The following is a 27,712-nucleotide window of genomic DNA, read 5'->3' as shown; positions in this document are numbered from 1 at the left end:
ATGACCCTCCCCAAAGTCAAGACTTGTTTTGACGCTGTTACAACAAATAAGACACATTAAAGAGAACGATATCAATCTTTTCATGTAACTCTTGGCTATACAGTAAAAATGTCACTCTGTTGTTTTCCATCTTGGACAGTTTATGTTGAAATACAGTCTTGTTATTGGCCAAAAAGATGCTCTTCTGTTTTCTCTTCTTCTTCTCCATTATGGTCATTTTATGTAATGGAAACTGCAGATCATCCATCCATTTTTGTCACAAAACAAACCATCAGGATTTGTAAAATGAGTCACTTCCTCTGCAGAAGAGGACCAAATGTTCCTGGATAATGTACTGTATTTTTTCGCAGATGTTAACAGCTGCAGATGAAAAACACTTTTGGTGGAACAGGTTAAACCAGCAACACATTCATTTATTCTCTTTAACAACCTGTTTAAACACACCATCTCTTCAGCTCCACACAGTGTACGCTCCTTGTTATCAGTTTTTCTTCTTCTTCTTTGATTCTTTTCCATTCGCAGGCTGTTGCCTCCATGGCAGGAAGTTGTAGGAGACCAGGGCTGTGAGGAGGTATGTAGCCATGCCAGTGTATCCCCCTATCACCAGACACAGCGGCTGCGCCAACACAAACAGACAGAACACGTTGATGGACGCCCGGTCATCCAGCTCCACCCGATCGTCCTGTGTGGCTTTCATCACTCCAAAAAAATACATCAGTGCCACCGCCGGGTAGAAGGCCAACTCCACCATGATGCTTAAGACCAGGAATCTCCCACACACTGGAAAGCCTTTGGATTTAACATGTGCACATGTGTTGGAAAGTAGTTTGTAAGATCCAGCGAAGTATAGATGAGAGTATTTTCTGAGACACACTCACCTAGAGCAGATCTGCTTTCACTCCAAGACAGAGATCCCTGTGAAGACTGAAGGTGGATCTGGCAGGGAAACAGCCTCGGACCTTTGATCCGTCAACAGTCCTGTCAAACATTATCCACCTCCTCCTTATCAGGACACTTGACAGTTGTTACCTTCTAACACAATCGGCTGTTTTGCTTTTAATAAGCGCACCTATAAAAGAAAACCTTTTGAATACTCACAAAACCAATTATACTGTGCTTCCATGTGTATCGCATAAAAGCCACTCAATGAAACTGTTCTTAGAAAAAGGTCAAAGTGACCTTAATTTGTCAGAGTGAGTTGGCTTGAGTGAATGGAATAACAAGCCATAAATTTATCATGTCGTAAAAAACCTGAACTTTACATCCACAGACTTTCTCATAGAGAATGTGCTCTTTATTTTGCATTTATGCATGTTTTAAGTTGCCTTTAAACTCATGAGATGGAGAAATATTCTCAATCTTCCTCCCACATTACAGCATTAGTTGGAGGATAAAACATTGCGCTAGCCCAAATAAATAAATAAAAATCACGCTTATTGATTATCTTGCAGAGAGTTAGATAAGATGGGAGATAAGACTGTAAACAGAGGGCAGCAAGTTCACCAGCACCTCACATGCTCATTAGTAATTAACAGCTTATTTAGCCAGTTACCTACAGGAACTGCAGTCAGTGAAAAATGTATGTGTAAAACTAACGTGTTGTGTTTTTTATGGACAATTGCATACTGGAACTTATTTTTGATAAGCCAGAAGTCACAAGTTTTGAAAAATAATTTCAATCTCAGATCTTCAATATTTATAGTATTAAAGATGTAATAATACAAACTCAGAAATATATATATTTTTTTCATAACTGAATAAACAAGCTGTTCTCAGAGGAGAATCAGGTCCCCAGATCACTGTTTGAAGCTGGAGAGGTGAGGTGCTGGTTGGTGGATTCTTTAAACTCTGGACAGAGCAAGGCTAGCTGTTTCCCCCTGCTTCCTGTCTCCATGCTAAGCTAAGCTAATTAGCTGTTGACTGTTGCTTCATGTATTAATGTACAGACATAAATATGGAACTATTCCTTTAGAGGTGGATCATGTTGTTACAGTTTCAATCCCTCCAAATTTGCAGCCTGCAAGCCTACAAAATATTATTTTAGCAATCAGTCTCACTTAGCCGGTCAGAGGCATGGCCCTTTAAAGGTGCATTATTTAAAAATGCAGTTGAAAATGTCATCAAATTATCAACAGAACATGAATAAGAGCTCTGATTTCATCACATGTAGGGATTGTGTTGCAAAGACATATTTTAAAGTTGACCAGCTAGCCCCGACCTGTCCTGTCCCGCTCTAAAGCCTTTGTGCTAGTAGTCTAAACAACAGTCCCCCCTTTCTCTGAGCTAACTGAGCTAACGGCAGCTACAGTTGGCAGCAGTTAGCGATTACTCTGGTGATATGCTGCCCCCTATTAGTTTTGAGTATGAATTCAACAGCTGGTTAATTCTTACATATGGCACCTTCATGTGTACTTCCATCATGTGCTGGGTAAGAGGCACGGTACACCGTCCTTTCAGCAGTATATTACAAAAATATCTATTGTTGTTTTTAAGACATGAAAACTGGGTGTTGGTCTAACAAAATGTCTGACTACTTACTGTATGTTATCTATTATCATTACTTACTCAGTTAAATTTAATTTAAGGATATGACCACAGCCTCAGAGGGGCTGTCATCTACAGTGGTGACATTAATGTAAGTTTCAAAGTGATTCAGGATAAAGATAATTGATTGGTCTCATACCCTGGTCATCAAATGCTGACGGTTGGTGTCAGACCCGAGCCAGCAAACCAAAGCGTCAGTATTTGACGACCGCGGGATGACACTCGACAATCAACCATCTTTCTCCAGAAAGTTACACATTGTTGCTTTAAGCAGCCTGTGAGCAGAGTGTTCTCTCTTGATTTTGAGTCCCTGGTGGAAACTTTGCCTGCAGGGTGTTCTTGCTTTGCTACCCAGTCTGTCATCACTTTCACTTCGTTTGCAACGTTTAAACTCAGCCACAACATACACTTATTAGCCAAGAGCTGAACCTTCTGAACATGCTACGTTGTTAAAAATAAAGTGGAGCAGAGGGTCCAGGCAGCTTCCCTGAAGGACTCAGCAGTGAACTTTGCCCACAGCAAATAAACTACTGTAGCATTAAAACTTTTGGATGAGTAGCGATTCATCTGACTAAGGGTAGCAGCAAGTGGAAGAAGTTCATAATGAGTTTAAGCGTTTGTGTATGTGGACCTGCTCAGAAAAAGTGTCGTTTTTTTTATTATTACTGTTTTGCAGCTCTAATCCGTCAACCAGTTCTTTGAATGCCCACTACTGCTGCAGCCGGAGGGAGCGCTGGGCCGTTAGCCAGTCAATCAGCCACCTAGGCTGCTGCAGCCTCCCATAAATACTGCATGCATGTGATTGTGTGTGCCTGTCTATGGGCCCTTCTGTCTGTTTGTTTGTCGATCTCAGAGCAATCATTCATTAAAGGGCTCCATGTGATGTTTGCCACCTCAGGAGGGGTTTGATTCTGGATTAAACCGCTGGGACGCAGAGCAGGATTACACTCTGGGAGGGAACATGTGGCCCTTTTGAACTGGGGTTTATCAAACCCCCTACTTCTTGACATAAATAAGAGCTCACTGGTGTTTGCTTAAGCTGCACCAAATGGGCATAACTGTCATAATAAGAGACACTTTAAAGCAACATTATATAAGAATTGGTATTTATTGCGATTTGGTGGCCCTATAATTTTGGATTGCAATTTACTCATACAGCACTGTGGTAAATATGATCACAAACTAGCAAATCGGCAGATTTGCCTACGCAGTCAAACATCAAACAAATGCAACAACACAAGATAAAGCAAACCAGCTAATATTAGAGCAGCAAGAAGGCCAGCTCGGCGTCGGTCACGCTGCCTTTTATTAGCGGTTAGCGGTTTCTTGGCCTTCAGGAAACTCTGGAAATCTCAGAAGTGTTGTGGTACAGCATCCGGAGAACATCAGATTGAAAGCCAGAAAATAATTTCTCCATAAGTGTGATCCAATTTCACAAACATAGCTGGTGGCGAGTGACATAGTGCCATAAAGCGCTTTCACAGGAGACTCCACCCGCCCACTTAAGTTAAAGTGCCTACTGCTAACAGCCATTCAGGCTGCAGAGTGGGAGAGACAGATGTACCATTCTCTCTATTACAAGTAAGTGTATCGTGAAAAAGGTTGTGCAGCTGTTATTTTAAGGTAAAATAGTTAAATAATGTTGCTTTAAAGGTGTAATTTGTAGAATATGGCCAACATTCAAAGGTTGCGTCAAAAACACGGGGGACAGCACGTCACCAGAGTAACCAACAACTGCTGCTCTTTGCTAGCTTTCCTTGGCTGTAGCTAGCTACCATTAGCTACTTAGCTTATGACTCAGTTAGCTGTGGAAAAGGCCGGGGCAAGCTGGTTAGCATACTAAGTAGACATTTTAATAACACAATACATAGTAATCTTTGGTGGTTGTTTTTTTTTAAATGTTTCTGTCCATATTTAACAAATTTCCACATTTAAAAGTCTGTTCCCAGCGCTGTTTCAAGCTGCTGCTGTGTCTCAGTTCATCCACTGTTTTGTATTCCAAGAGTCTTTATGCAAAAAAAAGACACTCTAGATTTACTGTTTTAGCTGAACTGTTATTCCAGCGTAAGATTTGGATACGGTTACTAGAGAAAGTCCTGCAGCCTGTGCACCAGGGGCGATGGAGTTTAAGGAGAAGTCTCCCTGATAGTTATCATTTCTTTAGCCTCAGCACTGCATAACATTAAAACTCTAAAAGTCTTTTGTTGATGTATTCTCCTTTTTCAAACGGACATGTTCAGTTTGCAAGCTCGTACGTTTTGCAGGAACCTCTTAAAACACCAGTTGAATATTTTACCTTATTTGAGCTTGAAGCATGAAGCAGAGTCAGAGCTTTCCTACTTGAGAAGAAGTAGTTGAGCCTCTCATTTAAAACACAGCATTACAGTTTTTAGGCTGCAGTGCATTGTGGTGTTTTTTGAGGTAACTTTTGATGGAGAAATGAATATTTCCCCCCACTGTGATCTATCTTTCTCTAGGTTCATTCATGAATACAAACTCCTGCTCTTTGAAGGGGAGGTAGTGAAGTATTTATTGGAATGGATTTTTGGTAGTGAGATACCTCGGTTTGAAATCATATCATCTTCATTTGGCCAGTAACTCACGAGAATAAGAACAATTCTCCACCAAAATGGGCCCCAGAAATGAAAAAATGATTGTGTTGTGGGGGATTATTTCTCCAGGAAATGAAATTCAACACAATTTCCTACACAGCAGAAGGCATTCTGTCTATCAAGAGAAAACTGCACTAACCATCGACTGCCGTTCCTTTTCATTACCTCCACCAGCAGGCACAATATTAGCTTTTGACAAAGACATACTTAGCTGATGACAAATTTGAAGAAGACTGCGTTTAAAAGTGTGCGTCACGGGCTGAAAATACCAACAGATTCCCCGATTAATGGGTGTGTGCTGACCCCTTCCTGTGGTAAGGATCAAGTTTAAGGTTTGACACCCAGAATGTATTAATTAGTGGATTACGTTTCTTTTTGGAATAAAACAACCGAGGAATGAGATTGGAGGAGTAAACAAATGCCTTTATTTTCCAGGTTGTGGTGAAAGACAATCACATATTTTTGTTGTAAAGAGCTTCACTTGTTTGACAGGGCATTTGTCTGTTTTTGCATAATTGCTTCCAGAAAGGCGGTATTTTTGGACAGCGTGACGCAAGTAAGCATAAACACAGTAATTAGTGCTTAGGAAACTGCAGGGAGCCGCAAGAACAGGACAGAGAAGGAGGAAAAAGGGACATTTGAATGCACCATAGTGTTATTAATGTGACCGGCAGTACAAAGCACTGACCACCTCCTGGTGGTCCGATCGGATGGCAATGAATAGCATTTAAAAGGAGATATCCAATGTTTTGCCGGTCACTCAACACCTTGAGACATTTAGGATACAGTTTCTTCGGAGCTGCCAATTATTAAACTCTGAAAGATAAAAACTCGCGACAGAAAAATGTAGAATAGTCTGCAGGGACTTTTGAAGATCCATGCTGCCAGACTGAAAACATGTGAAAATATCCAAAGCAGCCTTTGTTGCCTCACAGTCGATGCAGCAAGTTTCCCAGAGTGTTAAATTTTCTGTGATAATTATTCTGAGTCAACTGTTGATTGGAGTGCTGTTTGTTACAGCACTGATCTGATTGTAGGATAATTTGATTCCTGGTTTGTGTGCATTAGGTTACTATTCAAGGGGAAGTAGTTGTTGTGAAGGTCTGCTTCCTCCCCTTCCTCCTTTTGTTCCCCCTTCCTTTTTTATATTAGTCCTCTGGCCCCGCTCCTGCCAACCCACTCCTTGGAACATCTGCAAAAATGTGCTCACCCACACTAAACAGCAAACCCTTAAAATACATGAATCATCCATGGAGAGAAGGGGTGTGTATGTAGATGCGTGTGCCTCTTTATCTCTGTTTATGGGCCGTTCAGTAACGTATGAAGAAGTAATTTGTTTTTATATGTCCACATTGGTGCGCACGTTCGAAAGAACGCTTGTGTGTGTGTGGTGTGTGCGTGTGTGCGTGTGTGTATTCCTGATCCTGAGCTGGAGGGCTGTGTGGGCAGACGCGTCCTGTGCCGGTATAAATTGATTTCCAGAATCCAGACGGTAGGTGCTCTGTGGAGGAAAGAGCTGTGTGCTTCTGCACCCATTTATGAGAGGAGGAAAAATATTTTTATAGCTGTGTGTGTCTGTGTTTGTCTATGTGTGTGTGTGTTTGTGTTTGTGTGTGTGAGGGAGAGGGAGTGAAAGAGAGGACAGAAAGGGGATACAGCGATGCCGGAAATCTGATGTCTCTGTTTCCGTATTGACCAAAAATTTTTGTTTTTCCAAGTTGGTCAGAAGTGATTCGCTTAATGATGCATCAGACAGTCTGTGGGGAAACAGCTGGTTATTTGTTTATTCATGACTACTAGTGCTTACGTGCATTTCATATATAGAGAATGAAGTCTTCTGTTTATGCATGAAAAAAGACAGAGAGATGTGGGGTGTCAGAAGGAGTGAGATAAAAAGTGAGGCAGTGGAGAGAGGATATCGCACACACACACACACACCCACACACACACACACACACTGACACTGCATTTAGAAACTGTTGTTACCCAAAAATGACAATCCCATCACTTTCTTGGCAGGCGGCTGCACCAGTTTAGCATATTCATTACAATGTGGTTTACAGCGCAGGTCTTAGCTGCATACAACAGGCTAATGATGGGTGGCGGCCATTAAAACTCTATGTAACTCCCTCCACGTAATTAATATTGATTTTTGAATCAGCCGGCATGAACACATTTTAATTGGTAACTGCATTTCTTACCAAATCTCCACCACAAGAAAAACTACTGAATTCAACACAGTGGGAACTTTCTCTTCACTCCTTCATGTGGACTGAACATGTATGGTTGATGTAGAGGTGCTACTCAGCATTACAGGCTCAAGAAGTTTCCGTCTGCTGGTTTTCCACCATTATGGAGCTGGATGGTTTGTTCTGGGAGCTGTCCGTTGCTGTGGTGCTGAAATGTTTTTTTTTTCCCTCCAAAGTCGCTCTGCTGCAGCTCTTCCTTTTTCTTGTGACCTATTGAAAAAAAGCTGTGTCCCTTGAGAGCCCTTGTCATATATGTTGAGAGTGGTTCAAGTGATTGGCCTCCTCTCACGCTGGTTTATTTGAATATTCTTCAGCAGGCTGGTGGAGAAATGATCTAATAATCCACAGGAGAAAAAAAATGAAGCAATGTATTTCTTCCTTCTGTGTTTATAGTTTCCAGGATATAATGTTCTAAGTTAACGTTTCTGCAAACCACAGATATGTCCAAGTTTGACGTGGCAAAGGCTACGTATCATACTGACGTTTGTACAAACTGTGCCATATCACGTTCACATTACATGTTTAATAACTGACTATCACATCTGGAGGTTGGGACATCTCCAGCCGTGTTTGTGGCGGCCAAAAGAGGTATTTCAAGGCGAACCATGATGTTTTCCTCACCATGGTCACGTGTTTTTTTGTGCCTAAACCTAACCAGAGCATAAGCACAGTGTTGTGACAAGAGAGAAATAGGAAATCAAACCTGTTGTACAGCTCGAACTCATCTGTGGTCTTGCAGAAACGCACTTGTCCAGCTTTTATTCTGGCGATTGGGCTGGTTGATCATCTCCAGACCCCTTTTGGTCAACCCGGAGACCCATCAGAGGGTCCAGACCATCATGTTTGGAAGCACTTCCCAGCACCATGTGCCTCACACAGCAGGACCTCACAAGCTGTCTGCTCTGACAAACGGATCTGTATTTAATGGTTTTGAAGGAGTTCACGCTACATTCTTCCTTCCACACCTCAGATAAAGTAATAAATATTAAATACCATCAGTGCCATAATTAAATTACCATGACAGCCGCTCGCACGCGCTCTCAGTGAGCAGCACGGAGGCTGTTGCAGGATGACAGCAGCAGCAGCAGCAGCACCGGGGCATGAGCATGGGCAGGGTTGCTGGTACTTGAGTGTAATTCGTGTGGGAGGAGGAGGATGGGTGTGTTTCAGAGTATCTGCCTTTTCCTCCTCACGCGCTCCTCCGCTGTGCGCGCAGACTGAAGACAAAGCGCAGAGAGGAGTCCAGCTCTCCATGCGGGCGGTGAGGGCGCAACAGTAATCTACTCTCCGAACATTTTCTTGTTTTTGATTTCATTCACGCTGCATGGACAGTTAAAGCAAAGTGCGCCTTTTTTTTTCTGGTCTCCACTCACTCAGCACCCTCCTCCCCCCGCCCCTTCTCCTCCCTCCTCTCCAGCGCCAACATTTGTGAAGTGGCTGCCTCACCCGGTCGGACCGGAGGCCGTCTGGTCTCTGATCTGGTCTCTGGAGTGACCACCGGAGACTCGACGCGCTCCGTCAGGGCCAGGCTGAGCGGCTCCCGGATCAGACCCGAGCCTCCCAGAGATCTGGCGGTGATGGAGATGATGGAGGGAGACGTTATGGACAAGCTGGAGGACATGTCATCGGTGTACGACTTCGACCCGATCACCGGCAACATCCCCGCCACCAAAGTAGAAATCACCGTCTCCTGCAGGTGAGTCGAGGCGGAGAGGCGAGAACGCGACGGAAAAGTTCGGTGTGAAGGCGGTGGGAAAGTTGTGACTGCGCCCCACCCTGTGTGTGAGATTTAGTTGGACATGTTCAGTAGGAAAAGAAATGATCCGAGACAACTTATCCTACACGCTGGTAAAACGCATGATAGCTGCAGGTTTGGGGTGGGGACAGAGTCGGCGTGGTTTTGATTGATTTTACTTGGAGGAACTTCTCCAACCTTTACGCGCATTTGTGTGAGAAAAAGTTGAGAGGCAGCTCTCACTGAAGGCATTTCCATCCTGTGCCATCACTCCAATCACTCAGGAGACCTGGAGGCGTTTTACATCGCTTCTCGTCAAATATCAAAAGACAAATGTCACATTATTTAACAATCTAGGGCTCTGAGCGCCTGGCTGAGGCTGGGTTTGTCTTTCTTTGTGGACATTCTGCACATGCATGATGGTGCTTATATATGTCGGACACATGCAGTATGTTAGTGGAAGATGTCTCTTCCATATTGGAGCCCATACTGCGCCCACTGTTCCCATTGGCTGCTTTCAGCATCAGCAGTGAAAGGCTCTCTCCTTCCTCCCCTGCATTCTTTCCCAAGTACTGGATGTAAAAGATTTAAAGGTTCACATCCCATTCACACATTTGCTCGCATCCCTGACCTCAATCTCCCATTCTTTATTATTCAGTTCAAGGGTATTTCCTCTTCTCTCACTACTCCAGGAAAATAAATCTGCCCTCCTCCTGCAGGGCTGCTCACTGAGAACAAACAGTCACTCCCTTTCCCATTAGGAAAGGTTTTAAAGTCAATGCTTTCAACGCCTTTGCGCCTGTCAGACATAACCTCAAGTGCTGGCATGTGCACACAGACACACACACACACACACACACACACACACACACACACACACACTGACACTGTTTGATGCTGGGTCTTAGGTTGGTGAGCCATCGGAGCGGAGTGAGTTTGAGCTATAACAAGCTGTGTGTGCATTATTGATGGGGCTTTCTGACGTTCAGAGAAGCTCGCTCGCTGCCACATCTCTCAGCTCAGAGCAAGAAGAAGACGAAGAAGCAGAAAAAAAACAAAACAATATCTCACTCTGGCAAGAAACGAGTGTGTTTCAATTTGCTGAATGAACAAGCGCTTGCTTGTTTGTGTTGTGGAGGAACTCGTGGGCGATAGTGGAGAATCAGTTTAGAGGCAGAAAGGACGGATAGCGAAGTGTTGCGTACCAGTCAAAGCCCTGCACGGTTTGGGATTTTGTGCCTTTCAGCTTGTAGCGATGAGGCGATTGGGATTACATGCCTCAGTGAGGCGCAATTAAGCACCATTCAGGTAAATGATGAGTCCTATTCTGACAACCCCCTGCATTTATGCAAATGATTTCTCTGACAACGTGTGTGTGTGTGAGAGTGTGTGTGTGTGTTCTTCAGGCAGCAGAGTGGTGGTGCAGATGCCTCCTACTAGAAAGAAGAGGAGTTTGGGGAGAAGAAATCATTAATCGAAAAGGGAGGGTCGATGCTTTTCCCTTTTCTCCCTGCTTCCCTGCCGCTTTGTGTGTGTGTGTGTGTGTGTGTGTGTGTGTGTGTGTGTGTGTGTGTGAGAGAGAGCGAGAGAGAGAGAGAGAGAGAACAGGAGCACTAAAGGCTGAGAGAGTTCAGCCTCAAAAAGCATACATTATGTGCCAGTGAGATTCAGACTTTCAATGAAATGCCAGTGATGTCATGTATGATCCAGACAAACTAACTGATGAGGGGGTTGGCTTCCTGTGATCATGCTTGATATAGGGTTGTCATGGATTGCAGCCTAATGAGCTTGAAAGGAGATGTGATCATTTTCAGGTTTATTGCTAGAACAGGTTTACATGGTTTAATGCCCCAAAAACACATCAGTTTTCTCATGCTGTCCAGCACTGTAGTCCCCTTCAGTTTGACATGCTTTGTTTTAGCTCCTGTCTCTTTAAGCCCCTCCCCCAAATACCCAGTCTGATCTGATTGGTCAGCTCACACATGCCTGAGCCAGCACCACAGAGCAGCTATGCTAAATCAATTCTTACGTGCCAAACTAGCTACTAGGTATACATTATGCAAATGTGTGACATGGGGACATAGTGTGATGTCATGAAGTCACAGAATTACAGGCAGGACTATTGACGAGGCTTTCCAGGAGCAGTGTTTTCTGTGGGAGAGAGGAGCTTCTGTTGGTGTTTGACCTTTTTTTTTAAATGCACAAAAACCAATATAAAACACTGAAGGAAAGTGGAAAAAACAAAAAAGCATAATAGGTCTCCTTTAAAGGGACACGAGGTAATTTTTTAAAATTATTATTATAATAAATATTTGATTGTAGGCGACCGTATCAGGCGCTCTTGAAGCAGAAGAACTCAACAGTTAAATCTTTCTGTGCCATTCAAACGCTTCTATTAACAGTTCAAGGCCTCACAAATCCTCTAAATCCTCTGTACAGATGTTGTATGAGTCAGACTCCTATTCAAGAGAAGAGGCTCCCTGTTGATTCTCCTTTGCTATTCTCCTTTTGTCGTCATGTACACACACTCTCACTAAAACCCCCAAACCATGATGATGATAGCTGTTCCCTCGGGGTTAATACCCCTTATTACAGGCTACACTCCTTGCTTTTGACAGCGTATTATTATCAGGGAGGGGGGGTGGGTGGGCGCGGGATCTGTAAAATAACGGGGGGAATGATAGGAACTGGATTGTCTTTGATTCGGGGAGTGGACTGGAGGATTTGGTGGTAGGAAGTTGCAAACGGCGTTAGATTCATGTTTAGTTATTTTGCATTTACAATTTGTTTAGTGTTAATGCAGGAAGTCAGGATTTGTTTTCATGATCAGAACCTTTATGTGTGATTTCCAGCACTATTTGTTTTGTTGGAAAGCTTGAAACAGTGTCACACACTGGAGTCTGAAAAATCCAATCCAAAATCCAACCTGTGGTTTCTCTTGAACTGGTGTCTACACTCCCATGGGGCTTCTCCGTCAATGGTCTGGTTCCTGGGGGGAAGTGAAGGCAGACGGGTACAATTGGCATGTGGATGGAAGAGCAGAGGTGTAAACCCAACAGCCACAAAGCCACAGTCGCAGCCCTTTGTTCAATCCCTCCTTTGCAATTCACAGTGGTCGAAGTGGAAGTCTGCTGTCCAATTTCTGCTCCGCTGTCTGACTGTCCACTCAATTCAAACAGCATAAAGAAGTACTTATGTGTCTAATGTATCCAATAGCCATTTACCAGTCTCTCCAGTCAGCTGAAGAGAGACTGTCTGGCTTGAGTATTGAAGAGTTGGTCAGTCAATGCTGGAGAACCAGCTGCTCAGAGTGATATTGATAGGCAATGAGCTCATCTGGCGTTACTTGTAGCTGTGTTGCTGTGGGCTGGAGCCAATGTGAGAAATCCAACAAAACCAAGCAGCTACAATTTGGGGTTTTCTATGAAGCTAGTAATTCACTTTCATTTCACCACCACTGTAGACCCACAGCCCCAGTGTGTGCCTCTTGTGTAACATCATTACATTTCAGTGAAGCATCAGTTTTTATGAAAAATAAATAACCGGCGATGTTTGAACACCCATGAAGGTCGTTTGATAGCGCTCACTGCTGCTCTGAAGGTATTTCCAGAATCCTCAAAGACTTGTCTAACCATCCGGATGAAAACATACTGAAATGTTCAAAGCCTTCTGAACGGGCCCAAAATTAAAAAACTAAGACCTGAGCCCGACCTGTACCCTCACCTTTGCGGCCTGTCAGGATTAAAGTTTCCTGCTACTTCTGAATTTATATGACCCAAAACAAGCCTGTATGTTTTTTATTTCCTCTTCAAAGTTATATGCCTGCTTTGGATTTGCCACATCACATCTCACATCAAAAGTAAGTCATTTGACAGTGGCAATATTTGGAAATATTTCCTCCCCGTCAATCACCCCATGAATGATGGGGACCAAAAAGAGGCAGGTACGGGTGAGGTTTGACTTCCAACAAGCACTGGGTCAAAGTTCACATCGACTGAACTCAGAGAGAACCAATTAAACCAGTACTGGCTTGTCCATTTCTTCAGATTGACACCTAATCTAAGATCTTCAATAGGGTGAGGATGGGTGTTGTAGCAGCTGAAGTTTACTCTAATCGGTGGCTTGTGGTCGTGATATAATGATTCTATTCCTGTAGTTAGTGTGTGGAGATGTGGGATTTCTCAGCTTGTTTCCTGAGTGCTGGGCAGGCATCGCATGTGTTGTTTAAACTCCTCTGCTAAATGTCTGAATAGTCTGCATTTGCATTTGCATTTGCGCTCCCGAGGACCCTGGTTTCAGCATCTGATAGGTTCCTGTACGTATCTGGGACGGATATGAAAGCATCTCACACTGTGTAGAAAACCCCCGGGGAGACCTGATGCCACAGCTTCTCATCGCTCTGATTTCCCCTCGCTCTTCCACATCACATCTCTCTGGGTCTGAGCACTTTTGGTGTGACTCTGTACCGCAATGCAAGCATCACTGCAGTTAATTAACCATATGAAGAACGTGGTGCATAAAACATGAGCTCGGCTTTGTAGACTGCAACATAATTATCTCGCAGATGACCCACACCCACACCACCAAAAGTAAGATAAAGGTCTCTCTCGCTCGCTTTCTCTCACACTCACATGCTGTCAGTGATTTTGTAGCACAACAGACTGGGCACACTGCCCGGTGTCACACAGTCTAACTGACTTTAGCTGGTTAGGGAAAATTAGGTGTTGAACGAGAGATAGAGGCAGAGAGAGAGAGAGGAAAAAATAGTGTGGCTGGTGAGGGAGCAGATAAACAAGACAGACTGAGATGTGAAACATATGGATGTGGGCATGCTCGTCATTGTACTGTGACTGAGAAGGGAATTCATTAAGAAATGCAAATAAGACAGGGAGAGCATGTTTAGAGAAAAACCTACTGGCAAAGTGAGATAATTATTAGATCTCTGCTCTTGCAGGTGGTTTAGGTTTATTATCAGAAACAGCACGTGTGCTGCAGGTGAGTCTCAGTTGTTTATTTGATGCAACATTTCTGTGAAATGTGAGCGTGAGCAGGAATTAGAATGACGATGCTTCAAAATAAACCCCAGTGTTCGAGGGAAAGCACAACTTAAATGAACAGACACTTCCAGCTACAGACATTGGAGCTTGTTGATAAAAACTCATTAAGATACATTTTGGTAATACGAGCACTTAACAATAATAAAGGGCAGCATGTTATGACATTTAACATAATTATGAATCTTTATACACTAACGACACATAACAAAGATTTTAACACTTTAGATTATTGACTGTACAAGTTACATTGTAAATATATTGTACAAACAGGGTGCCAAGGAAAGGGACTGCTTTAATTTACAGCCCAGTATTTACTCAGCAATTTAAAAACATAACCTATATAACTATAACATATTTTATAGTTTATATAAAATTCAGATTTTGAGAAGCCTGTGAAGGATCCCAAATATTATTGATATAATGATGACTTGGGGTCAAGTAATCGTGCAAAAAAATACTAAATTTTACATGTTCCCTTGAATCTTAATGCATCACTACCAGAATGCATTGCTCTACCACTTATAGACAATGAATGGGAAGCATGGATATTACGCGAGCCTAAGCATTGTTCTTGTTTTGATAGATAGAGCCAATTTGTTCTAATTTGTATGTTAGTGCAGACAGTAATCACTACTGTATCATTAGAAACCTACTTTTACAAGAGAAAAGGGAAACATATTAAGATATGAAGACATCGCCTCTAATGTTGAACTGTAGTTTGAATATATAGAACCACCTCCCTCACAGTCTTGAAAGGGCTTTTTCTAATCAAACCTTTCAATAACCCACAAACTAATGTTGTGAGCTAATCATACGCTAGGTGACTCCTTTATGTAAAGATATCTAGCTGATGCTAGCAGCTTACTTTCGAACAAACACGCTGTGAAATCTCTTCCTGACTCTATTGTTCTCATATTTTTGAACCTCCTCTCTCTTTAGACACAGAGTAATGATCTGACATGTTGAAACCTTCAGCCATAACTAATTATGATATTCTGCTAATTATGTTTTTTAAGCTATGACTTGATAATCAGTGTTCAGAGGGAGGGTTTAGAAGTTAGTTGGATGATATTCCAGAAACTCTAAATTAAATGCAAAAGTTATGAAAGTTCTGAAGCATAATTTCCAAGGCATTAATATCCCATGAATACCTAAAAATACATTTTGCTAGTTAGGCTTGCTTATGGCAAGGAAAAGAAGAAAATAGAGAGACTACACCAGCAGAGAGAGAGAGAGTTTAGAATTAAACATAACTATATTCAGACAAAGACAAAACCGAGGGGCAAATGAGAAAGCTGATTTTCTCTCCTGTAGACAAATATCTGGAAATTGAAAAAACATGCACACAACATCAACCTTAAAAATTCCCAAAGAGAGGCAGAGATGATGTACTGTTTGGCCTGAAGCTTCATGCAACCACATCAGACTACCACCTCTACCTACTGGCTCTCTCTCTCTCTCTCTCTCTCACACACACACACACACACGCAGGCACGCATGCATGCACACACACGATTGCCTAAGCTGTGCTTATAGTTTATGCATTACATTTTTAGTGGAACAGGCTCCATTTATGGGATTTTGTCTCGGGTCGGCCACACAGACCTTGTTCCTTTTCCTTCGACTTCTCTCTGTGTACGCTGCAGTGTTATTAAACTGGAGTAGCACCGCCGACCAGGGCACTCTAACACCTGCAATCCCAATGAGTCTGACTCCAACCATCTCCCACAGACAGACCTGGCCTCTTGGGGGCCATTGTACAAAATACGGCAATAGCAGCTCACAACCTTTTCTGCTTTGCTGTGTTTTGCAGATAGCCGGTGGAGGGATGTGTGTTCACTAGTGTAATGATGCTGTTTTGTCACAGCAACAAGGTTCATTTGGGAGACAAATTACTAAAAGACTTTACGAAGCTTAGAAGCAGCAGAAACATTAAATTTGCATCAGCGTTGTTGTTCCTGCTTGCAAAACACTTTTTTTTTCTGTTTCAAGACTGCATTGAACTACAGAAAGCATATTGTATGTCAGCATGTCTGTGTGGGCTCTGTTTGAATTCAAAAGACATTTGGATGTCTTTACAGCATGAATCACTCTCTACTCCTGGCCCTGAAGGAGCCAATCAATTATTCTCTCCCCTCTTACTTACTTACTTACTCACACCTTGGGTGAGTGCATTGTAGACAAGAAACATCACTTCAGAGCACGATATACTATCTTTCACAGTTCAATGCCGTTATTTGCCTTTTTAAATGCCATCTTTTTAGTGCCTTCTGTACACTGACGGACAGACTGTGACTAATGCTTTCACTAAATCAATAAAGTGGACCATCGGCATGCTGAAGGGAATATAAATGTGCACATGTCAAGAGCTCGTATCCACAATTTAGAAGCAACATTTTGTCTTTAAATTAATATAAAACAAAATGTCATCAACTCTAATGCCAAATAAACGTTTTTTTTTTTTTTGCTTTCATTTCCATGATATTATAAAGATGCCTGATTTTTATCCGTCACTCCTCACCCGACACCCAATAATCCCCTCCAGGCCATGACAGAAGCACTGTTCAGTTGTCAGCATCTTAACACTGCAATAGCTATAATCAGCTCTGTCAGCTCTGCTGCTGAGAGTTAACTGTCTCATTCCTGCGCTCATCAAATTCTTCCATCCACACTTGTATCAAGCTCGTTTCTTTTCGGCTCGAGCGGCCGGGTGAGAGAATCTCCTTGAACACAAATAAGGCCTCGCGAGGCTGTGGTCGACAGCGGCTGAACATAAGTGATGTTAAGTCCAACGGAAGGAGGGTAACGCTCTGTGTGTGTGTTAATGATGGTTGAGTGTCACGCTGGCTTTAGTGGCTGAGAGGCTGAGACAGGGCTTTGATCTGTGCTCTCTGGCTCACAGGCGTGCTTGGCTGACTGGCAAGAGCAGAGGAGTCATGGGAAGACAAAGTCAAATTTATTGGTGAAGGACTGAAGGTCTCTCTCCTCTCTGTGTCCCAAATACCTAAAACTGTGACCGGTAAACATGTCGGAGGGTTAAAATGAATTTCAATTTCGGTTTTGGGATGGGAGTCTGTGGCCTCTGTTTGATGCTAAAAAGCCATGAAATGTAACCTTTGCTTTGAAGCTCTGGACTCAGTAGAGGGCCTACCTCCGCCAAGGCCCAACAGTCCCCTCTAATTCAGTCAAGCCTAATCCGATGTCAAACTCAACAGCCCTGTATCATTCATGATTGTTAAACACCCATAGCTGCTTAGCCATAATTTAAGATCAGTAGCTCTAGGATCTGCATCAAATTGTACTCGCGAATGGACACCAGCTTTTTTCATGATGTTCGATGTATTATTCCCTCTGAAAATATTGGAAAAACTCCACATTTTTAAGAAAGTAAGAAAAAAATGTCTGAATCTGTCCCTTTATCTGGATCTGCACCAAAAGTTAATAGGGTTGCTATATACTTTGGCATAAACCATGTCAACACATCCTCACTCCAAAGTCATCAAATTCTGCAGCTTGATCATGGCCTCAAGCTTCAAACTAGGACACTTTACCGACCCCCTTTGTCAAGTTAGTACTAATACGTTAGCAACAATACGTAATATACAATGTTAGGTTACACTTACAAAATCTTGCTGACAAACAGTTAAATTATTATGATATATTATTACTTCTGAAATTATATTAACATCAAACGGTTGTGTTTTGGGACACAGGTTAGGAAAAGATTGGGTTAAAATAACTAACATAAGTTATTGTAAGGGTCGTAACTCACGTTGATCATTCAAGTACATTCACTTACTTACGTTACATACATTTAAAGAAGTCACCCCCGACTCTTTGTCACAAATAGGCTGCAAATCCCGACCGCTGGAGGGAGAGCCCTGTGAATGACCCATCCAACAAACCACCCACGTCACCACCTGACTCAGACTTTCTCACACCTTGGACTGCACTAGAGGGGGGCTTCAGAAGTGACGCTAGAGGGGTACCTAAAGCGTCAGACTTTGAAGCGTAGGGCCACTGACCAGGTTGCAGTATTTAACGTGTTGAGAACGAGAACAGGATGATGCATGATCCTGTAAATAATCCACCACTTCTCCTTATATATATTCAGTTTTATCCTTGAGAACATTTTTGGTGTAATCTCTAAAAAGGAAACTTTTCCCTATGTGGTCCATAATTCATTAGATATTTGACTGCAGTGTTTCATTTTTGACACCTTAAAAGACCAAACTTCAAAGCTGTTTTCCTGTTTGTGAAAGTAAACTGACTTTTTTGTACTTCATTTTCATCAGTTTGGCATCAAACATTCATGCTATTAGTGATGTTACAGCCAGCATTATAGCAATGGATGAAAGCGCCAGTGTTCCTCTCTTACACAAAACCAAACACTATGGAGAGTGCTGTTGTCTCTATTATGGCAAAAAGGTGCTGAAAAATGACTAAATAGCATAATTTAATATTGTAATTTTGTTGGTTGGCAGCAATGTGTTGGATGACACGTAAAAAAACTGCAATCTGTTTGCATTTCACACAATAAACACATTCAAACTAGGCATTTACATATTTGCATACATACTGTTCCTACTATGAAAGTCAGAGCTGTTTCTTAATGTTGCCGCCGGTCAGGGATTGATGAGGGTTTATACATGTTTGATCTGTATGTGGGGAATCATGGGTCAACTGAGTCATCTGACTAATTGGAGGAGCCATTAATAACGTTTGACCGGGGGTCTCTAACTCGCTTGTCTCGACTCCCTGATTAACATTTTTTATCAAAGTTACAGTGGACTGAGGTGTTGCTCATGAGTGTAATAACAATATTGTATTGCATGGATTAATTTGGCTTTTCAGTTGGAGCTCCTGACAAAGTTAAGAGGGCACATCTCTGAAGGTGCTAAACATCATACAGCTCACAACAAATAAACAAGAAGGAGGCAACAGTATTGGTATGAGATGACCTGTTTAATGCTTTGAGATCAGCCACGGGGCAAATTACCATTTCTTCACATTAATCTCTGAAAGTACCCAAAATGTGAAAAACAAGATCCACACATCATTAACTTCTCTAAATCACAGATTTGCTGTGCTCTCTATGCTGCAATAAATCACTGTTAGTACGTTCAACACGTGGGATATGTGTGAAATTGCATTTTCTTTCAACTGCTGAGTCTCTTGTTAGTTTCCAAAGTCATGTCAAAGACATACCTGACAAAGAGTTTGTCTTTTCACCTGAAATATGAAAAAAAAAACAAAGTGCCAAAACCCCGAGCATCACAACCTTTTGATAAACAACACAGGTGCATGGACAGTCATTTAGCCGTGTGAATTGCACCCATTGTGCAGTGGTAGAAGCATCTGTCCTCAGCATATGTGATGGAGTAATCGGAGCTTAATAGCTCTCAGTCAGAGCTATTGAGGAAAGTGAGTCACAGCTGTGGACAGCTAGCTTCACCTGGTAATTAGAAAGATGGGTTTTTTTTTCATTCTCTCCAGGACCACATCCACCACAAGTCATGCATCCTAATCGAATACAATGAAGTAACTTGTTTGGGTGGTAGACGAGCAAACGCAGGTGATTGGACGCTTCCTGTAAAGACTTTGGAGATAATGGGCCCTATTTAAACGATCTATGGTGCATACTCTAAAGCGCATGGTGTAAGTGCGTTCAGTGAGATGCAGGTGGGTGAAATCTGTCTTTAATGAGGGAAATATTAATTACATTACCTGCAGGGATCCTCCAGCAACAGATACAATATCTGTATCCCTCCATTAACACAAGGAAAAGCAGATAAACTCCATCGATTATTTTACACTTCTGACTCGTTGACAGGATCGGCTAGTATTTCACGTTAATTATTGTGGCAGCTGTCCTCCTGAAAAATCTGGAGATCCTATCTAAAAATATTTATTTCAGAAGCTACGATATTTGCTGCAGTGACGTTACTGAGTGCATGGAAACGTTTAAAATCACTGAAAATAGAGCTTCTAATCATTGAAGCAGAGTGTGCGCATGTTGTGACCCTGTCTGTGTAGGCGCATCTTACTATCTGAAAAATGCAACCATTAAATAGTAGGAAAAATACTGTGCTTGTGACTTTACTAAGAATACCAACACCAACACAAGTACATTTGCTACTTACACAACGAGGGCACTGGGCGTGACAATGACAACTGTGTTGGTCTGAAACTAGCAATGACACACATCTTCTTCACCTTGTCCTGAATTATACATGCCCATTCTGACATATTCTCTAGCATTCAGTACCATCATGCTTATTTGAACACATTTTCTCAGGTGATGGTGATTTGAGAATGTGGGGCTTAAAATTAGAAACAATATCTGGTACGCTTCAGCTAATGAGCTCAGCTCGCCCCAGGCATGTGGCCTCAAGTTATGATCTGCCAGTCTCTCTCCCCAGCGGCATATGATGGAGCTGACGAGCAGACACATGGCTGTCCACCACCAGTGTCACCATGCTTCCAATGTAACCACACCACATAAGATGCTTAATGTTGATAGGATTTTCAGTTCAAGTGGCAGAGCATTATTTTCAATCTGAGAGCCCAATGTTCATTTGAGGCTTTATTTGTCAAAACAGAGTGTGGGTGCAGTTAATTTGAGATGACAACTAATTTGCAAATCCTTCACAAACTGTAGCTGTGAAGCCGTTAAAACTGATTTCTTTTTACCCTCAACACAAATCCGAGAATAAATTCAGACAATATAATTAATCTAACTTTTTTTTTTTTTTTTTTTAGACTGCAAAAAATCTAAACAGCCTGATTTGATCATTTATAAAGCCAGTTCTACCAACTGTGGGCTGTTAAGCGTCTTGTAGTGAGTGATATGTGATTGAGTTCACTCCTCAGAGGAGATGGGAGAATGTTTGCCTTTTCTGGGCCTGCAGTGTTATTTCAGCTCTCGCTCTGTGTGTCCCAGTGCAGGACGGACTGATTGGGCAAGATGGACTCGCAGCAAAACTGGAATGAGTGTAAAGTGTGTGGGTTAGATGACTGGATTTGATTATGGAGCTACCAACCCAGAGGGGAAATAGATAATGAATGTGTGTGTGCAAGTGTGTATGTGTCTTATTCTCCTGGCTGCATTCATAAAGATGTGATGCCAATTGTGGTGGTTTAGGACAATCATGGTTGAGCATTTTAATTCAATGGATGACTGTAAATAAAGCTGTTTACTTTTTTATGATGGCTCTCAAAGCAACACAGTCCTCTCATCAAGGTGTTACTGTATGATGTATCTGATATTGCCGTGCTGGTGTTGTTCCTAGAACGTCATAATTAACGGTGCTCCTGGACCATCATTGCAACTAGTGATGAAAACCACATGGGGAGCAAGCTGTCGTGGCTGAGTTAGTTGAGTTAAGGACTCTCAGTCAGGAGACCAGGATGCATATCTTATTTGACAAACTATTATATTGTTGGCTTATTATTTTCACACTAATTTCACAAATTTCTCCAGTTTCTTTTCTGTCTGCTATAGTGTTTGGTTATATTTAGGGAACTAAAATACTTAGTCAGGTTTAGGAAAACATGGCTTGGTGTACTTTTACGGTCTTTTTCCAGTTGCTGAGCTATGGGAACAACACCAACATCGCAATATCAAAATTGTTCATTACTGTGATACTAGCTTTTTCCAATACTGATATTATTGGCTGAAACCATTTCATGCTAGCAATGTGGCTCCAGGGACGGCAATGTTAGACTATTCTGTCGGTCCAGACTGGAATATTTTGACAACAATTGGTTTGATTGCCCATCAAACTTTGTATCAAAATTAATGGTCCAAAGGGGCAGAATCCTTCGCAGATCCCCTGACTTTTCCTCTGGCGCCTCCACCAGGTCAAAGTTGTTGTTTAGTGCAAAAAAGAACATGAATATGTCAAATTGCAAACATGGCAAACATTATAGCTGCTAAATACCAGCATGTCACTCACAATTATTTCCCCCCAAGGATGGCTGAGTCATGTCCCACCCTTTTCTGCCTCTGATTGGCTAGTAGTTGTTTCCTACGTTAGTTGGGTTGGTTAGGTTTAGGCATGAGGAGTGAGATTGGTTAGGGTCAGGCTAAGAATATCATGATATCAGTTAGCATGCTGATCTAGCATTTCGCTCAAAGCATTGCTGTGTCAAAGCAGAGCTTTGCACAGCTGCTAATCAATGATTTGAGCCACATTTTTCGCGAGAGCTGGTATCTCGTCAGCTAAAGGAGCATCAGAGGGAAATCTGACACCGAGATCCTCTCTCCACAGTGACCCACTTCACTGAAAAATTCACACATTTTACACTGACCTACTTTGAAGCGGTTTTGGAACTTTTTTTCTCTCAGGATATCATTTTTACAATATGGGCTGACTTTGATTTCCATTTCGCTTTTCATCTCAAGAATCCTGCTGCCGCATTTACTTCCAGCATGATGTAAATCTTAAGGCAGCGAGCTCCACTTTTCTTGGCACTCTTTCAATTGGAGAGGAGCACACGGGGGGATATTGTAAGCTGGTTCTGTTGTGTGACTACATCTGCACCAAAATGTGAAAAACGGTCATTTTTGCCTGGTAAATTCTGCATCTCCCAGAAAAACGTGCAACGCATAACATAAATGATAAATTAACCGCAGTTTGTCAGGGTCCTAACCGTGCAGATTGCGATGCTGCTCGTTACCTGACCTGCGTTGACTTAGGCTAAGGCAGAATCAACGCTGTTGGGAATTTTGTGATGATCCCGAGCTTCACTGCCAGGCTGCAGCCTCGCTGTGTCTGTCTGGCAGGCTGGGCAGGAATCTCCCCAGAGGAAGTCCTGGCCTGAATAATTCAACAGCTGGTGGGAAAAACGATCCTGCTTGGTTCTGCCATCGATCCGACACTAAAGCAGAGCCAGCACTACAGTTTGGACTCAGATGATTGAGGCTGCGAAGAGAGCCTTATTTGTGATCGCTACTGCTTGTTTCCTTATAGACCAAAATGAATTGGAGAAACATTATTAGTACAGGAGCCTTAAACTTTACATTATGTCAATGTTTGAGTCACTGTTAAAGCACGTATATACAATATCATGTATCAAAGATTGCTAGCAGCAAAATAATGAGACAGCCAAGTAATAAGAAAGCACAAATGTCGAGACAGTGATTAGATGAGAGATGGTGATGAAGGGCCTGTGAAAGCTTCTTTCAATACATCATCCAGCTTTAATAACACTGTGCTGCATAATGCTTTACCCAACGCTCTTATAAACAGATTACCCTCCTCCTTGCACCTCTACATTTCCCTCTGTCGCTTCCTCTACTTTCTTTCCCTCCTCCCTCTGTTTCATCTAGCTCCTCTCTCTATGCTTACCTCTTTTTTTTTTTTTGTTACCTTGTTCTGTCCTCCTCCTTCCTCATTAACTCATCCCTTCCTCTGTCATCTGCCGCCACCATCAACACGTCCCTTTCATTTTGCCTAACCGGCAATGCTTCTTCATTCATGAATGTGAGGACTGCCTCCTTGTTACAATCCATCCTAGCTTAAATGTCCTTGAGGTAAACACTCAGCCTTTTTTTTTTTCTTTTGTGACAAATTGTCATTGCTGGATGAAAACCTCTTATTTTCAAAGCATCAGTTTTTTAGGAGGTGGAAAAGCAGTTTCTTCTTTAGCTTAGTCTGAGCTTAGTCACCGTTATGTGACTTTTCTTTTACCAAAATACATTTGAATGGGTTTTGCAAGCTTAAGATATGTTCAACATACAAACATTTAATCAATATCAGAGCTCAATGTGTATTGTAATCTCTGACATATGTCGAATTAATATATGTTGAACCATTAAGTACAGTAGCACATACAGCTCTTTTGGACAGATGCTCTAGGTCTAGGAGAAGTGGCTGATTGCATCAACGTTATGAAATACAGTGCCAAACATTTTTGATGAATGAATGCTGTCAGTGCTAATTTATGTGACATGTAGATTTTCTTTATCCCATGACTCCTTCACAGTAAAAGCCACCCACTCAGTTTCACCGTAGTAGCAGTGAGAAATTTTGGATTTGCATTAGCAGTAGCTCAATACAGCTCGGATATGACATCAACAAAGGTAACAGTAAACAGTAAGGCTGATGATTCAAAATTAATTAGATAAAGCTACAAATTGTAACACTGGATTATGTGCATGTATTGTTTCCTGTGAATCTCTTGTGTGGGGGTAATTCATTAAATCCAGACAGAATGGTGGACTAAATAATTCAAACACTCAATGGCCACTGCTGATAGAGTACAGACAATACATAGTATAAAATACAGGGTTTGGTTTTCATGAAATATAAACTCTTTTAACTTTTAAAAAGGATCCTTCTTTAATTTTGACATCAGTTGACCATGTACTTGTCAGACTTAATATTGTGGCTGCTCATGGATATAACAGAGGGTCAACGGTTATTGGTAGTGCAGCTTCCCCCTGATGGACCGTGTATTAAATTGTGTTGTATTTCACCACTTAAAACTGCAATGACAGCAAGGGAACAGCAGAAACAAGTTGTGAATGCAACATTGACATATCATCACTTTTTAGGCTACTTGTTAGCAGGCAGCTGCTTATGTACAGCGGCAGCCACAGAGCAAAATTATGATTGGAGTTGTGTTTGTGTTCATCCCATGAATACAAAGCCAAAATTGACTCTCCTTTAGCTCTGTCTTTGCTCTCCACCATCTCCTGAGGGAATTATTTGGCTCTTTACTGTTAAACGCTGCTATCTTCATGAACTTCGTCTGTCTGCTGTTAAAAATATTTTTCTTGCCGTACATTTTGCCAAAACATCTGTTTAGCTCCATTATAGTTATGCTTTCAATAGCTACTCAGATCCTGCAGGTGATAAATATACAGTTTTGTTCACACACACACACACGCACATGCACGCACATACACACATACACACACATACCTCCCCCCAGTCTTGGGTTTTGCTGCATTGTGTGCCTTCAAGAGGTCAATAGGAGGTCTGGATGAATACAGTATAGATTCATTCTACACCCACAAACTGGCCTCCCTGAACCAGAAAAATACACCCTCGATAGCAACCTTTAGCCCTCGATGCACACATGCATTTCACAGTCTTTTCTTGGATGTAAATTTCCAGGGAATACTTTGTTCGGAACAGTATTAAATGCATGCAATGCGATAGATATGTTGGCTCTAGTCCATAAGACTTGGGGTCAGGCTCTACTCTTGCTATTAAATATTCACATGCACGGATACAATACAGTGTAAATGAAACAACTGGAATCTCTGTAAGTGATCAGTATCAGTGAATTTTAGCTCCCAAAGTTTTAATCATTAGCCTGTGGCGGCATATTTATGCTGACTTGTGCTTTATTCTAAGTCAAGAATCTCATCTGCTCAGTTTTCATGTCTTGAAACGCCTCCTCAAAAAGAACCACTCATCCTTAGATATTTATCATCCTTTTCTCAGCCTGCACTCAAAGCAGCCATAGTTGAAGGGCTGAGGAACCTCCTGCAGATTATAGGCAAGGAGCTGTCTAATTATTGTGGTTTGTGTCAGATCTGTGTAAATAAAGTCAGCTACGTCTGTGTGTCTGTCTAACAGGGGCTCGTTTCTTCCCCCCTGTGCAGGAGGAACTCCGTTATACTCCGTCTATATTTGATCAATTCTCTAAGGACTTCACTTTTCTCTCTCTCTCTTTCCAACTCTCTCTCGCGCACTCACATTCTCTGACACACATTTCCTCCATTCCTTTTCTTCTTCTTACATTTGATTTTCTCTTACATTCCTGCTCTCATAATTTCACAAACTCCCTTGTGCACAGAGACATACATACCCAAATCCTGCCTCCGCGCATTTCAGATCTTTTCATAACCTCATTTACATAAGGGAAGTTGTGTTTCAGGAAGTTAGTTTGAAACCCCTTTGGTATTGCCGATCCCTTTGAAATGGATTACGCAACACCTAATGCAAATCGGGTGACTCATTTTAAATATTTAATGTTGTAGCGGTAGTTGTTTTGTGATATTCTTGTTATTATAGGCACATGTAAGGCAATCTCACGTATAATTGAAAAAGCTAATTTTTGCTTCCATAAGTCTTCATTTTCCTGCTTTTCTCTGCAAAATGTGCCTTCAATTATGACACTATATTCAAGGTACATCTCACGTTCAGTGCTTTGTGGAACAAAATCAGGAGATGGCACTATTAATACAAGACGACAGCAGTAATTAAAAGTTGTACAACCATTTCCAAGGTCCACATTGGTTCATCTGATGTAGTTTTGGGTGAGGTTTACTTCAATATTTAGGGCAAGACCGTTGTTGACTCGGAGCGGGTGTGTAGGAAGACATATGCTGTGGTGCTGTGGGGGTTGCACTTGACACAGGGTAATAAAAGAATCGCTTTGATGAGGTTTTGTTTCAGCAGACCTACATTTGAATACACGCCTTCTGGCTGTGTGTTGCTGCATCCTTTTGTCTCACTTCCTGGTTGAGTGTCCTCATATACATCCCAGAGTGTCCCTATGCATGAATGTGGATTTTGTGCCACAATTTGCACGGCTGACTTAATTAAACTGGTGTGTGTGTAACAGTATGTGTGAGAGAGTGAGTGTGTGTTACATATACTAGACTTGCTGACATCGCTGCTTCTAATCACACCACTGTGACAGAGGGATGGATATCATTAGGATTTTATCAACACTACTACTCTAAATGAGGCCTCTTATCGGCAGGGTTCTTTAGAGATACTCTCAGCGGTTCCTCTTTATTACAAAAAAACTCAGCTTTTTTAAAAGTATACTGTATTATTTTAGAAAAGACTAAATCAAGAGCAGGAAATTAAATTGAATATATTAACTATTTCGAGGGCAGCAACAGCAGTGTTTCCCACACATTTATTTTACTTTGGCGGGGCACCCAGGTATATAACAACCACCTAAATATATCCCATTTTAGCAGTTATACTTTTATTTTTTATCTGTTCATCTGCGATTGATTGTGGACAATCTGCCCTCGCTCTTCCCCTCCGTTCCACTGACATTCACATGCTCTGCAGAGATAGAGACGCTCTCTTATGATGTTGTTTTGTACAGTACAAACTTGTAAGTGCATCTGGTTGTTGCGATGTCATTCGGTGCATATTGGATTTGATCGGTTTCATAATTAACAACAAGCTTCCTCCACATGCGGCACACTGTCGGTTATGAAAATGGAATCGCAGGTGAAAAAAATGCTTAATGTCAGGTGTTTTGAGCGACTTTAAAAAACGTGCACCTGGAGAAGAAAGCAGATACTGTAACATGGCTGCTAGAAAGGAGAGGCGAGCCAGTGTGCAGGCATTAAGCTGAAAAATTAATGCAACACTGAGTAATGTAGGCAGACTCTTAAAGTGATTCTGAAGAAGTGCAATTTTGGGTTTGAGTCTCATTCTCAGGTTGTCAAGTACCGACGCCCACTGCCACAAGTACACAGTCGGAGTCGACCCATGTGCTTTTTTTTTAGGGCCGATGCCGATTATCAGT

At 42.0% G+C, this 27,712-nt stretch overlaps 1 protein-coding gene across 2 annotated transcripts in view; it reads left to right on the top strand.

Moving 5' to 3' along the window:
• Nucleotides 1–8,891: 8,891 nt before the first annotated feature.
• cpne5b (copine Vb) overlaps nt 8,892–27,712 on the top strand; it is a 121,756-nt gene continuing 102,935 nt past the window's right edge. For both annotated transcript variants that reach the window (XM_084349069.1, XM_084349068.1), the window contains exon 1: nt 8,892–9,101. In XM_084349069.1, coding sequence (XP_084205195.1) covers nt 8,983–9,101 — 119 coding nt within the window. In that variant the 5' untranslated portion in view covers nt 8,892–8,982. The remainder of the gene's footprint in view (nt 9,102–27,712) is intronic.

The sequence above is a fragment of the Pagrus pagrus genome (assembly GCF_965226575.1).
Source record: "Pagrus pagrus genome assembly, chromosome: 3".
In the NCBI taxonomy this organism is placed as follows: domain Eukaryota; kingdom Metazoa; phylum Chordata; class Actinopteri; order Spariformes; family Sparidae; genus Pagrus; species Pagrus pagrus.
The sequence above is the reverse complement of the archived record's forward strand: the minus strand, read 5'-3'. Positions and strand labels throughout refer to the sequence as shown.